Source organism: Miscanthus floridulus, chromosome 7 (assembly GCF_019320115.1).
Source record: "Miscanthus floridulus cultivar M001 chromosome 7, ASM1932011v1, whole genome shotgun sequence".
NCBI lineage: Eukaryota > Viridiplantae > Streptophyta > Magnoliopsida > Poales > Poaceae > Miscanthus > Miscanthus floridulus.
The window spans coordinates 82,671,220-82,686,990 of record NC_089586.1 but is presented as its reverse complement, the minus strand read 5'-3'; the positions used below and the strand labels follow the sequence as shown (position 1 = coordinate 82,686,990).

The 15,771-nt window shown below is 45.4% G+C and overlaps 1 protein-coding gene across 1 annotated transcript; it reads right to left on the bottom strand.

The window, feature by feature from the left end:
* Window positions 1-13,415: 13,415 nt before the first annotated feature.
* Window positions 13,416-14,049, bottom strand: LOC136465750 (uncharacterized). The gene is made up of 2 exons (XM_066464363.1): window positions 13,780-14,049; window positions 13,416-13,637 (listed from the first exon to the last, which is right to left on the bottom strand). The coding sequence occupies exons 1-2, from the start codon at window positions 14,047-14,049 to the stop codon at window positions 13,416-13,418; spliced, it is 492 nt and encodes a 163-aa protein (XP_066320460.1).
* Window positions 14,050-15,771: the final 1,722 nt, after the last annotated feature.

Here is a 15,771-nt window from a genome sequence, read left to right as displayed (position 1 = left end):
CCCCTCAAGGGCTATGGGTTCACTCCCTACATCATGCACATGATTGAGCAGGTCACAGGGCATACCTTTGAGTATGACAAGGTACATAACACCCTAAAGATTGTTGTGGATCTACCTGAGATTTGTGTACCTCTAGTAGGACCAGGAGGAGCAACAGCAGCACCAAAGGCAGATGCACCTGGAGGTGGTGCAGCAGCAGGAGGAGGTTCCATTCTACCACATGCTCCTTCACATTCTTCTTTCACATCGCCGTAGTCCTCCTTCTCCTATTTGTAAGATGTTCAGTGCTATCTTTGGGATGTGCAAGGACATACAGACCTGTCAGCAGAAGGAGAGGGAGGCTAGGAGGAAGGACACTCAGACTCTGAAGCAGATTACTGCTAGACTTGAGCTTGATCCTCCTAGATCTCCACTATCAGATGAGGCAGCTAGTGAGCCTAAGACTGAGGAGCAGCAGTAGGGTAGGTATGACATAGAGTTTGTTGAGTTCCTTTAGCAACAGCAACAGCAACAGCATGCACCAGAGCACCCTAACACTTTACCACTACAGGCTCATGTGCCTACTCACTCTCAGCCATGTCCCAGTGCAGCAGACGAGTATGCTTTAGACTGGTGGAGTGACCTCATAGGTAATTTCAGCTACTATGGGTCTGGTGGCTATGACCCATCTGGTGCAGTTGTTTCTCATCTAGCCGGTGCTATATGCTTAGATGATGAGGATGTTGATAGAGATGAAGATGATGATGAGTAATCATAGCTTTCAGAGATAGCTTGCAGCCCCTTTGTCCTTAGTATGACATTGTTGGACCTTTGTGGTGATAGATGACAAAGGGGGAAGAGACTGATTAAAGCTTCAGGATATTTGTCTCATTTGCTTATCTTTGTACCTAAAGATATGTACTGCAGGCTATAGTTTTTTAGCTTCATTGATGTATCTTGAGTTTGAGATAGATTGTATCATGTGAGAGATAAGACTTACTTATGTTTTATCTATGTATCTCGAGACATGATCTTTATTTACATATTAGTGGCTTGTGGACTTAAGAAAATGTGTAATGAGTGCTATGTGTGACATACATGTGTTATATTTATTTTCATAAGGACTATGCATGCTAGAATGAAAATATTTGATGTGGTGCCTTTATATTTATTCTTGTGTGATATATCTTGTCATATGCATCACGGTTTTACTTTGTCACACACACATGCACCCTACAGATGCAATGATTTAGGGGAGTCTCCTATATGGTTTAGTATGTGCAATTGATATTTGAGGTCATTTTGTGAATTCTAATCATAAGCACATATTAAGGGGGAGCCTCTCTTAAATCATTGAACCCAAAAGCTTAAATGTTTATATTCTTTTGTAAGCTTTAATTAAGTTATCATCAATCACCAAAAAGGGGAGATTGAAAGTGCATCTAGCCCTTTAGTGGGTTTTGGATGATTGAATGACAACATGATTAAAGGTCTAACTCATTTGCTAAGTGTGGATAGGTAATAGGTTATCTAACAGGTACTTAATGAAAGCAAAAATGATGTGTTGTTGTATAAACAATCTAGTTCAAGCATAAGACAACAATGCAAATTAAATTCATGCAAATGCTTATTTATTATGGGATTTTCATGTACTATGTGAAAGCAAGCTCATAAGAATTAATTAATGAGATGAGAGATTGCATATGGAATGGTCTCATATTTGAAGCTTGCTAAATTGAAATAAAAAAGATAACAATACAAATGAATGGATGATTTAACACAAGATGTGACTTGATGGCTTGAGATGGTGAAGATAGCAAGAAAAGGCTTCGAGGTACTAAGCAAGGGTGATGGGCAAACGATGGCTTGGCGGCCGAAGAACCTAGCTAGGGTGAAGAAGGAAGTACTTGCATTTAGTTGAGGTACTAATCAAGTTATGATGGTCATGTCAATGTGGAGGATCAAATAACTATTGGAGTGTTTGATGGAAGTGACTTGATACATTTGGGATTATTCAAATTTGATGAATGAAATCAAGTCACGTGCTCAAGATGGCCCAAACACGATACACGGTCCAACGGACCAAAAGATGGTGTCGCAGCACCCTGGTAGATTCTGGACGCTGACTTGTTTCAATGATTCCCATTGATTCTAAAGGGATTTCGATGTGAGACCACTTGGATTGGCTTTCTTATCAAATTATCTTTCCAACCATATGTGAATCATCAAAAATGGAGTTTGGATGCATCCTGGGTGACCAGTTTAAGATAGACTAGTCCTGGAGGCCAAGGCAGACTCGAACTTGAGTTGCTTTGGGCCTCCGCCTCGAGGACTCAAACCGAATTAGCCTCGGGCCTCCTTCTTGACTTGGACACCCTTGCTGGCCTCCTACCCCTTCATACCATGCGCCAAACATGGTCATATGCATGGGTGTCATGTCCTCATCACCGCGAATGGCCACATGATGGGGATCGTTTGGAGCGCTTGGGCCGACAGGTGAGTTTATCGAGCATAGTACTGGCATCCTTTTTAGGTGCATATGACCTGCTCGGCATCGGCCAGCACGGTTGTCCAGTAGAAACCTTGTCGGAATGCATTTTCGACCAAGGCTCTAGGTGCGGCATGATGTTCGCAGACCCCTCCATGGATGTCTTCTAGCAGGTCCTTCCCCTACTCGATGGGGATGCAGCGCCGTAGGTGAGGCTACGCTTGTAGAGCTCCCCTTCGATGATGACAAAGGACTTGGCGCGATGCGGGAGTCATTGGGCCTCTGTCTTGTCGGTAGGGAGCACCTCATGGAGAAGGCAATCAAGATAAGGTGTTCTCCAGTCGGTCGGAGGGTTAGGCTCCGCCACTAGGTCTTCAACGAGTTCCATGACCTTTGGGTCAGATGGAACTAAGAGCCGGTTAGCCCCTGAGCCTAGGACTGGCGGCTCGTTGTTGGTCTATTCTGGTTCCTCATATTGGACCGAGGGCTTGTGCATGTCGCTAGCAAAGATGCCAGTGGAGACCGGCTCTCGGCTCGATGCCATCTTCGCTAACGTGTTAGCTGCTTCATTGAGCCACCTCGGGATATGATTGAGCTCGAGGCTGTCGAACTTGTCCTCCAACTATCAGACTTCATGACAATATGCAGGCATCTTGGCGTTGTGACAACTTGACTCCTTCATGACCTGGTCGATGACCAGTCACAAGTCACCTCAAACGTCAAGCCGTCGGATGCCCAACTCAATGGCGAAGCGCAAGCCATTGACGAGTGCCATGTACTTAGCCACATTATTTGAAACCAGGAAGTGGATGTGAATTGCGTACCTCATGCGCACCCCGAGGGGGAAACGAAAACCAGCCCGACCCCAGTGCCCTTCTTCATCAGTGATCCATTGAAGTACATCGTCTAGTACTCCTGATCGATGACCGTTGGTGGCATTTGGGTATCGGTCCATTCGGCCACAAAGTTAGCCAGTACCTGAGACTTGATGGCCATTCATGGAGCGTACATGATGCCTTGATCCATCAGCTCGAGCACCAATTTCACGATTCTCCCCATGGCCTCCTGGTTCTAGATTACCTCACTAAGGGGGAAGGATGACACGATGGTCACTTGGTGTGAGTCAAAGTAGTGGTGCAACTTCCTCCTAGTGACCAGGACGGCATAAAGGAGCTTCTGGATTTGGGGGTAGCATGTCTTGTAGTTGGACAAGACTTTGCTAACAAAGCACATGGGGCGCTATACCTTGAGGGCATGTCCTTCTTCTCCCCGCTCTATAACCAAGGTGACACTAACCACCTGAGTTGTAGCTATGACGTAGAGTAGGAGCGGCTCTCCCTCAGCCGGTGGGACTAGAATCGAGGCCTTCATCAGTAGCACTTTGAGTTTGTCAAGCGCCTCCTGAGCCTCAGGCATCCATGCGAATCAGTCAGTTTTCTTCAGGAGCCGGTAAAGGGGGAGCCCTCGCTCATCGAGGCATGAAATGAAGCGACTAAGCGCTACGAGGCACCTGGTAATCTTTTGAACTCCCTTTAGGTTCAAAATCAGGCCCATCTTCTTGATGGCCGAGATTTTTACTGGGTTGGCTTTGATGCCATGCTTGGAGACAATGAATCTGAGTAGCATGCCCCTTCGGACCCCAAAGATGCATTTCTCGGGGTTGAGCTTGATGCTGTTCTCTCGGAGCTTCCTGAAGGTCTGCTCCATGTCAGCCATGAGCTGGTTGGTTTGCTTGGACTTGACTACGATGTTGTCCATGTAAGCCTCAATGGTTCACCAGATGAGGTCTCCAAAGCATTTGATCATGCAATGCTTTTATGTGGCCTCGGTGTTCTTGAGTCCAAATGGCATCGTAATGTAGCAAAATGACCCGAATGGGGTGATGAAAGAAGTCACGAGCTGATTGGACTCTTTCATCGTGATCTAATGGTACCCGGAGTACGCATCAAGGAAGCATAGGGTTTTGCACCCCGAGGTTGAGTCAACTACCTGATCTATGCATGGCAAAGGAAACAAATCCTTCAGACACGCCTTATTGAGGCTCGTGTAGTCGACACATATCCTCCATTTCCCATTTTTGTTTTTTTACAAGAACAGGATTGGACAACCACTCTAGGTGGTATACTTCCTTGATGAAACCGGCCGCCAAGAGCTTAGCGATTTCCTCGCCGATGAGCCTCCACTTTTCCTCATTGATGAAACCAGCGTAGGCATTGTTTGACCGGCCTGGAATCCGGTCTAATCTTCAAGGCATGCTCGGTGACTTTGAAAGGGTAGAGATGATGACTAGAGGGGGGGGGGGTGAATAGTCTTTTCTAAAACTTAATCGCGTTAGGTTAGGTAAAGCACACATTAGATAATAGAGAGCACGATGATCAAGTTGTAAGCAATCCTCTTGTGTTTGGGTTAGGTTGTCCTTATCCAAAGTGTCATGAGAAAAACCAACAACAATAATCCACCATGCCTTGGAACCCAATTCACAGAAATAATCAAGCATATGATGTTTCCACCGTGCATAGTTTATGCCATCAAAAATGTGTGTGTCACAAACAACTTCTAGCCCAAAGTTCACCATCCTCTCGGGTCGGTGAAGACCACAAATGAGAGACCGGTCTCTGATACCACTTGAAAGGGTCGAGATGACAACTAGAGGGGGGGGTGAATAGTCTTTTCTAAAACTTAATCGCGTCGGCTAACCGAAACAAGTGCGGAATTATAACTATCGGTCTAGCCAAGACTACACCCCTCTATCTATATTCACTAGCACCTTTCAAAGATACTAATTAAGCAACAAAGGTGCCAGGCTAGCTAGAGCTCTCCTAACCAATTCTAGAAGTAAGGTCACACAAACCTATGCCACTAGTACTTTAAGCGACAAGGGAGCTCCTACACATGCTAGTAAGCAAAAGCACAAAGCCAACTAAGTTCACTAGCAATGCTCAATAACAAGGCAACCGATGCCAAATTAGAGAGCGCAATTACTTAGCTACACAAACATAGCAATGTGACTAACAAGGTTACGCAAACCAAATTAGCCACGCAAGGGAGCTACTTCTATGCTACACAAGAAAGATGGTAACTAGTAAGCTACACAAGCTAACTAACTACAAGAGCAACTACACAAGCTTAATATGTATAAAAGTAATTGCAAGCTTGTGTAATGGGGATGCAAACCAACAGGAAGAACAAGGTTGACATGATGATTTTTCTCCCAAGGTTCACATGTTTGCCAATACGCTAGTCCCCGTTGTGTCGACCGCTCACTTGGTGGTTTGGCGGCTAATTAGCATCACCCGCCAAGCCTACACGTTGGGTGTCGCAAGAACCTACCCCGAAGGTGAGGGTAGCTCAATGACACTCTTTACTAAAGTTGCTCTTCGTGGCTCCCGCGGGGCGAGCACAATGCCCCTCACAAAGCACTTCTCTGGAGCGCCGCACAAGCTTCTTGCGGGCTTCCACGGAGACCACCACCAAGCCATCTAGGAGGTGGCAACCTCCAAGAGTAACAAGCACCACCGGCTCGCAACTCGATCACCTAGTGCCACTCGATGCAACCTCACAATGCAATCGCACTAGAATCGCTCTCTCACACAATCGAATGATCACTATCAAGTATATGTGAGATGGAGGGCTCCTAAGCACTCTCAAGCATGGACACTAAGTCCCCTAAGGTGCTCAGCCCTAGCCATGGCTGAAGGCCACTTCTATTTATATCCCCAAGGGCTAAACTAGCCATTACCCCTTCACTGGGCAACTATTGGGTCGACTAGACGCTCCGATCGTGTTGACTAAATGCTGGACCTCAGCGTCCGATCGCCCGATGACAGCCACGTGTCACCTGTGTTCAATAGCATTCTTTTGATCTCAACGGTCATCAACCGACCGGACACAGCAGCTTCAACTGACCGGACGCTGGACCCTCAGCGTCCGGTCGTTTATAGTAAGGTACCGACCCCAACCGGATGTGTCTAGTCAGACGTGATCAGACATAGCCCCAGTGTCCGATCACTCTCTAGCGACACTACTTCATCCGACAACAGGACCAGACACTGCCTCTAGTGTTCGGTCACTTTCAGAGCTAGCGTCCAGTCGACTGACCGACGCTGCACGCTGACTGCTACCATTGACCGGACACTGCAACCATCATCTTTCATGGTTGATATCACTTGTATAATTGATACTATATGTAGATGTGATATCATTTGAAATAAATTTCTATTTTGGAACCACTTGTTGGATTTATCAATTTTGATTATTTTCTTGAACATTTGCTATCTTTATGAGTACCACTTATAGGATATCACTTGTGAGTTGATCTAGACATCACTTATGAATTCTTGATGAAATACTTGAGTCTAGATACCATTTGAAACATACAAACTAGATATCCATTTGCATTGTTGTCTTGTGCTTGTACTCTTATCACTATCATGAGCTTTTATGGTTGACTTAAACTAAATTGATTTGCCTAAGCTTTCAAGTCTGGTTTGAACCAATGACAAGCTTCTTCACACCTCTTGCAAGGGTTATCTTACCAATGTTGTACTTGTCACTTGCTAGCAATCCATATTAAATCAAGTACTTGGGTTCACTAGCTCATGAACAAATTCATATACTAACCACTAGATCAAGTAATTATTCAAGCAATAGTGGTAGGCTATGAATTTAAACATTTCATTTGTTATGCATGATCCTATGGAGCATGTACTATATGCACTAACCGCATACTAGTAAGGGATGAAATGATCATGCACATTACAATGATACCTTTGCTATGTTGGAGTAGAGGATAGTCACATAGATTCCAATTCATTACTCCAATAGCAATGTGAAGTCCAATTATAAGCTTGGTGAAGACCAATAGATACCATTTTGAATTCCATTCTCCACCCATATGAAATAAATACCACTTATGATCAAATGCACTTTCTTGTTGTGGTTGACTTGCTTTATCTTTTGATCTATGCTTGCATGAGAGCATCAACGTGAGAATACCACTTGAAATACCATGACTAGCTCTCTTTTGGGTGTTGCTTGCTTTTCTTGATCAACCCTTTTGATTACTTCAACTAAGTATCTCAAATGTTTCTCGGATCACCACTTCCATATTAGCCTTCCAAGTACCACACTTGGTTTACCTACTCATAGGCGGCAAGCCCCTACACTAGGGAGAAGTGACCTTTCTCCAAGAACCATTCTTGATACTCACTTGAAATGATTTGATTGATTGATCCAAGTGATCGACTTAACTTGATGAGTAACCTTGATTCCTTCTTTAAGTCCTTTTCTTTCTACTTGTTTAAGTCCCTCTTTTTTTACCAAAAGATTTCCAATCATATCTAGAACTTAAACTTTCTAGTACCAAATGTGTGCAAAGTACACTCCTCAATCAAATGACCTTGTACTCTTTTCTTGTCATGCTTCTATATCATCTCAAAACCAAACTTAGATACCTCAAACACTTGTAAACATGTTTCCAACTTGAGGACCTTTCAATCAAAGTGACTCTAGATCAATCCAACATTTGTCACTTTTCTGACAGATTTTGTACCCTTCAAAGAAATAAGCATATCTCCCAAAGTACAAATCCAAATACCACTAAATTTGGTGGAGGTGTGCAAAACTAAAGTTACCTAGCAGCTGTAAAAATTTTAGCTTCATTTAACTTCTAGATTGCTACCATATTTCAATTCTTCCACCACTGCTACATGCTGAAAACAGCTGCACTATAGCTGACAAGAACCACTCCAAAACCGAAGCATTTTTATCCAATTCTCATGAAATTTCTACAACATCTCATACCATAAGTCTAGAGCATGTACACCAATTTTCATGCCAATCCAATAAGTTTTGATCACTCAAACATGGCTAAGATCATAGCTAGCTTAGATTCTCAATTATAGGACAGATTTCAACAATTGAGCTATACTTCATCAAATATGAATCAAATTTGAAACTAACTTGTTTGAATACTTCCATAAGACATATATTCATTCAAACCACTTACTAAATGTCATCTCATGAATTTATCCAACACAAATCAATCCAAACTTGACTACTAATCAATTATCCATTCAATCATCTTATAGCAAGTAACATTGCATATTTATCCAATTCAATCAACTCATATGCACCCAAATAAAATGATCAACAAGAGATATACCTTGGTTAGCTCATGATCATCCAACTAGCAAGCTTCAACTCAATTATTTGCAAGTCATCAAATATATCCAATGAATCACCAACAACTTGAATTATAGCACTTGTATGTTGATAGCACTTGGACTTCACTCAATTTTCACTTGGCATTGGGTTTGGATGCGCACTAAGCTTCATAACTCGATTCAACATATGATGATCAATATGAAATCAATTGAATCAAGTCTCCAATGCCGATGGTACCTACAATCAATCATCCACTTTTTGATGGTACCCAAACAAGTTTGGGTCCTCTCAAGTTAGGAGCAACATACTTAGGCATAGCCTTAGTATGAATAGCAGGATATTTTGCAATAGCCACCATAGAGGTACCATTACCATCCTTTCTAAGCATGTTATCATTAACAATTGAAATAGGCTTAGAAATATCACCTAGGGGACATGAATGTGCCATATGTCCCCTTTCCCGGTATGAGTAGCACTTTCTCTTTGCTTGAGCCTTCTCTTCTTTGCTCATGTGGTGCTTCTCATTGCCTTGCCTCTCATGGATTGCTTGAGCCTTCTTCTCAAGCTTGGTAGGACACTTAGAGGCAAAGTGTCCCACACTTCCACACTTGAAGCACTTGATGTGAGCATAATCTTTCTTCTCATCTTCATTCTTGCTCATCATCTTGGCATCTTGAGTTTACATTGGATGCCTTGTCTTTCCACCCCTTCTTGTTTTCTTCATTTTTATCATCAAATCACCACCATCTTTATGGTTGATCTTGATTTGAACTTGGGGTGTCTTCTCTTGCTCAACTTGTGGCTTTGGTTGAGGCTTTACTTGTTGCTTCACCGATTGCTTGGTTGGGCACATTGAGGTAAGATGACCCTAAGTACGGCACTTGAAGCACTTGACATGCTTTAGCCTCTCTTCTTCTTTCTTCAACTTGAGCTTTTCTTCATTGGGGCAACCATTTGCAAGATGTCCCACTTCATGGCACTTGAAGCACATGAAATGAGAGAGCTTCTCTTGTTCTTGCTTCTTCATTTCTCTTTCATATCTTCTCTTGCCCCATCTTTTGCCCTTGATCTTGCTCTTGTTGAAGCCAATGCCACTTATGTCATTGCGGCTTTCTTGATGATTGACTTTGCTAGTCTTGAAGCCGACTCTACTCTTATCATCAAAGTTTCTTTGAGTCTTCAACATATGCTCAAAGGTGACTTGAGAGTTGTAGCACCTCTCTAACTTGTTGTTCAATTTCTTCACTTCATTTTTGAACTCATTGTTCTCCTTCAAAAGGTTAGTCTCATAAGACATAGAAGTAGAACAAGCATCTATATGTGAAGAGCATGGCATATCTAATAAGTCATCACAAGAGGTGGATACATGCTTCTTGCCTACATCACAAGGGTTAGCAACATTTTACAATTTATCATTTGATCCATGTGATGAGCTCTCATTATTTTTAAGTTTCTTTGTAAACATTTTAATGAGAGAAGCATGTTTTTCTAATAAATCATCATGAGATGCAAGTAGTGTCTCATGATTCAATTTTAGCTCATCATGTGAAGATTTATAAGCATTAAGTAATTTCTTATGTTCTTCACAAGAATTCTTTAGAAATGAGTTTTTATTTTCTAATTTCAATGTTTTAGCTTTCTCATTTTCTAAAGACATGGTCATGCTAGCAAGTCTACTAACAAGCTCATCATATGAATCAATATGATCAACCATATTATCATTTGATACCTTGGTGTCACCTTATGACATGAGACAATGTGGTGTAGTGGATGGGCTTGTAGTAGCATCATCATCATGGCTTGAGCATGAACCAACATCACCATCAAGTGTGCATGGGGTAGCATCATCACTTGCAACACTTGTGGCACCATCATCAACCTTGTCAAGTGAACTTGTAGTAGATCGATCATCATCATCACTTGACCATGAGGTGGAGCAATCTTCCACAATCACCAAATTGTGGTCATGCTCGACACACTCATGTGCCTCCTTCTTAGGCTCATCCTCCTTCTTGAATTTACCATCATCCCATGTGGAGGAATCACCATAGAAGGCTTGGAGTGCTAGCCACATATCATGAGCATTCTCCAAGTCCCACACATGTCTAAAAACATCGTCATGTAAAGCACACATTAGATAATAGAGAGCACGATGATCAAGTTGTAAGCAATCCTCTTGTGCTTGGGTTAGGTTGTCCTTATCCAAAGCGTCACGAGAAAAACCAACAACAATAATCCACCATGCCTTGGGACCCAATTCACGGAAATGATCAAGCATATGACATTTCCACCGTACATAGTTTGTGCCATCAAAAATGTGTGTCACAAACAACTTCTAGCCTAAAGTTCGCCATCCTCTCGGGTCGGTAAAGACCACAAATGAGAGACTGGTCTCTGATACCAGTTGAAAGGGTCGAGATGATGACTAGAGGGGGGGGGGGTGAATAGTCTTTTCTAAAACTTAATCATGTCGGCTAACCAAAACAAGTGCGGAATTATAACTATCGATCTAGCCAAGACTACACCCCTCTATCTATATTCACTAGCACCTTTCAAAGATACTAATTAAGCAACAAAGGTGCCGGGCTAGCTAGAGCTCTCCTAACCAATTCTAGAAGTAAGGTCACACAAACCTATGCCACTAGTACTTTAAGCGACAAGGGAGCTCCTACACATGCTAGTAAGCAAAAGCACAAAGCCAACTAAGCTCACTAGCAATGCTCAATAACAAGGCAACCGATGCCAAATTAGAGAGCACAATTACTTAGCTACACAAACATAGCAATGTGACTAACAAGGTTACGCAAACCAAATTAGCCACGCAAGGGAGCTACTTCTATGCTACACAAGAAAGATGGTAACTAGTAAGCTACACAAGCTAACTAACTACAAGAGCAACTACACAAGCTTAATATGTATAAAAGTAATTGCAAGCTTGTGTAATGGGGATGCAAACCAACAGGAAGAACAAGGTTGACACGATGATTTTTCTCCTGAGGTTCACGTGTTTGCCAATACGCTAGTCCCCGTTGTGTCGACCGCTCACTTGGTGGTTCGGCGGCTAATTAGCATCACCCGCTAAGCCCGCACGTTAGGCGCCACAAGAACCTACCCCGAAGGTGAGGGTAGCTCAATAACACTCTTTACTAAAGTTGCTCTTCGCGGCTCCCGCGGGGCAAGCACAAAGCCCCTTACAAAGCACTTCTCCAGAGCATCGCACAAGCTTCTTACGGGCTTCCACGGAGACCACCACCAAGCCATCTAGGAGGTGGCAGCCTCCAAGAGTAACAAGCACCACCGGCTCGCAACTCAATCACCTAGTGCCACTCGATGCAACCTCATGATGCAATCACACTAGAATCGCTCTCTCACACAATTGAATGATCACTATCAAGTATATGTGAGATGGAGGGCTCCTAAGCACTCTCAAGCATGGACACTAAGTCTCCTAAGGTGCTCAGCCCCAGCCATGGCCAAAGGCCACTTCTATTTATATCCCTAAGGGCTAAACTAGCCGTTACCCCTTCACTGGGCAACTGTCGGGTCGACCGGACGCTCCGGTCGTGTTGACCGGACGTTGGACCTCAGCGTCCGATCGCCCGATGATAGCCTTGTGTCACCTATGTTCAACAACATTCTTTCGATCTTAATGGTCATCAACCGACCAGACACAGCAGCTTCAACTGACTGGACGCTGGACCCTCAGCGTCCGATCGTTTACAGTAAGGTACCAACCCCGACCGGATGCGTCTGGTCAGACATGATTGGACGCAGCCCCAGCGTCTGGTCACTCTCCAGCGACACTGCTTCGTCCAACAATAGGACCGGACCCTACCTCCAGCGTCCAGTCACTTTCAGAGCCAATGTTCGGTTGACTGACCGACGCTGCACGCTGACTGCTACCATTGACCGGACGCTGCAACCCAGCGTCCGGTCACTGCATGACCAGAGTCTGATCCACACAGTGGGACCTTTGTCAACTCTGTTTCTTCACTGAATTGTTCCACATCAACTCCAACTCCATCTCCTTTGTAAATGTGCCAACACCAACAAGTGTACACTACTATGTGTATGTGTGTTAGCTTTTCACAATCATTTCCCAAAGGGTTAGCCACTCAACTTGTCACGCCACTCTATCCTAGCGACGATGCAAAGTTAGATCACTCGAGTGGCACTTAGATGACTGATATGCAAACAAGTTTGCCCCTCTTGATAGTACGGCCATCTATCCTAAACCCGGTCATAAACTTCTCTACACACCTATGACCGGTGAAATGAAATACCCTAGGTTATACCTTTGCCTTGCGCATTCCATTCCATCTCCTCCAATGTTGATGCAACACATGCACCAACATGATCAACAATGATATGATCCACTTCATATCATCACGTGATCATATTGGTTCATCGATCTTGACTTCACTTGCTCTTCACCGTTGCCATCGTCCATCGGCGCCAAGTCTTGTCTTGATCTTCTCCACCTTGATCACATGACTCAATGTCATGTCTCATGTGCAATAAGCTCCTTTATCACCACATGTGTGAGCTTTGCAACATCTCCAAGCCATTTTCACCTTCATGGCATATGTTGCTCACACACATGTACCTGTGGACTAATCACCTGTGTATCTCACATAAACACAATTAGTCCACCTAGGTTGTCACTCAATTACCAAAACCAAACAAGGACCTTTTAGACTTCCCTTGAAATTTCTAGCATATCCGAGGGTTTCCACACAACGATGTCTCGATTGGCGTGGAGGAAGTCGATGAGCGCGCCTTCCTACTTGGGGGAGAGGGCGGTGCCGATGCACACCATCTTGTTAGTGGAATTGTCGGGGTCGACGAGGACCTCCTTGATGTTCTCCGTAGGCTCAAAGGATCTAGCCACTCGCTTCACATCGAGCGCTCCTTCGGTGATGTCCTTCCTGATGGCCGCGAGCTCCTCAGAAGTGAGGGTCATCGAAGCGAGCTCATAGCTCTCGACCTCACACTCATAGGCCCTCTAGAAAGAAGTGTCGACGGTGATGACCCTGCATGGGCCTGACATCTTGATCTTGAGGTAGGTGTAGTTGGCGATGGCCATGAACTTCGCGTAACATGGTCACCTCAAAATATTGTGGTAGACCGGGAGGGAACCCGACTACCTCAAAGGTGAAGGTCTCTATCCTATAGTTGGACAGATTCTCAAAGGTGATGGGTAGGTCGATCTGCCCGATCAGTATGGCCTGCTTTCCCAGCATGATACCGTGGAAAGGTGCCCTGGTTGGCCGGATGCATGCTTGATCGATGCCCATAGCATCGAGTGTCTCGGCATACATGATGTTGAGGCCGCTACCTCCAACCATCAATACCTTGGTGAGCCGCTTCACATCGATGATAGGGTCAACCACGAGCGGGTACCTACCTAGGTGCATGATGCTGTCTGGGTGGTCGAATAGGTCAAAGGTTATAGGAGACCCTAACCATTTCAGGAAAGCAGGCGTGGTGGGCTCAGCTTCGTAGACCTCTCGGCCACGAGCTTCTATCAGCGCTTGGAGCCGTATGCCTCTGGCCCATCGAAGATCATGAGGCCACCATCCGGCGATGGAAAGTCACCGTCCTTCTCTCCGGCGTCGTCGGCTTCTGCCTCGGGCTTCTTCTTCTGCTCCCATTTCTTGGAATCATCAGAGAAGAAGCACTTCATGAGGGAGCAGTCCTTGTACATGTGTTTGACGAGGAAGGCATGGTTCAGGCATGGCCCCTCAAGCAGCTTATCGAAGTGATTGGGGGTGCCCTCGGCCATCGCATGACTGGCTTTTCGCTCCGCGGTGGCCATGAGCGAGCCCCTACACCCTTTTCGGTTCTTCTTCTTATGGGAACAGTCAGAGGGGCCTTCGTCGACGTCCTCGTCCCTCTTTGCTTTGCCTCTAGAGCGATAAAAAATTGCTCCAACCGCCTCCTCACCAGAAGCATGGCTTGTCGAGATGTCGAGGAGTTCCTTGGTAGTCTGTGGACCCTTATGTCCTAACTTGTGGACCAGGGACTCGCAGGTGGTCTCTGATAGGAAGGCTCCAATGACATCGGCATCGACGACATTGGGGAGCTCATTGCACGCTGGGGAGAAGCATCAGATGTACTCATAGAGAGTCTCTCCCGACTTCTATTGGCAGTTTTTTAAGTCCCAGGGGTTCCTAGGGCGCGCGTAGGTGCTATGGAAGTTTCCCACGAAGATCTATTTCAGGTCCGCCCAACTCTGAACGTAGTTGGGCGAAAGGTGCTCCAGCCATGTTCACGTCGAGTCAGCTAGGAATAGGGGGAGATTGTGGATGATGAAGTCATCACTGACCACACCACTGGCCCGGTAGGTGAGCCAGTAATCCTTGAGCCATAGGCCAAGGTTTGTTTCCCTGGAGTATTTTGGGACGTTAGTCGGCGGGTGGTATTGAGGCAGGAGTGCCACCTTTAGGATATGCCAACCGAAAGCCTAGGGCCCCATTGGCTTGGGGCTATGACTCCGGTTCTCCTCGCAATCATATTGTCTGCCCCGTCGAGGGTGGTAACCATAGTTGGACCCCTCCCCAGCATCATTACGAGTATGCCAGCAGGCGTTGAGGGTGTCACACGCGTCACAGTTGCGGCCGAGGCGCTCCTACACCAGAACTGTGATGCGTGGCTTGCCACCATGTGATGCTTGGTGGACTGATGCATCCCTGTCGGGCCACACAAAGGGTGAGCACTGGCTAGCATCGAGCTCTTGTTGCTGAGACAACGAGCTCTTAGCCTACTACGCAGCCGCACGCTCGAGCAGCATTCAAACCTCACGGTGGGCCCATCGATCCTCGGGCGTCGTGGACTCTAGAAGCCCCCTGAGCAAGGCTACAGCAGCAGCGATGTTATGGCTTATCCAGGCGAAGTGTGGGAGTGCTTGATCATCCTCGATGATCCTCTGGTTCACATCACATGCCATGGCACATGCGAGTCCTCCATCCCTGTGGTGCTCGATCTTGTGATCAAGCTCCGCGTGTTCCTACTCGAGCTAGAGTTGTGCTTCCTCAAGCTCTAGGTGTCGAGCCTTCAGCTGCTCCACCCACATGCGAGGTGGGGCTCCCGCATCCCCCTTGACCTCATCGTTGAGGTTGTTGGTCGAGGTAGCTTCC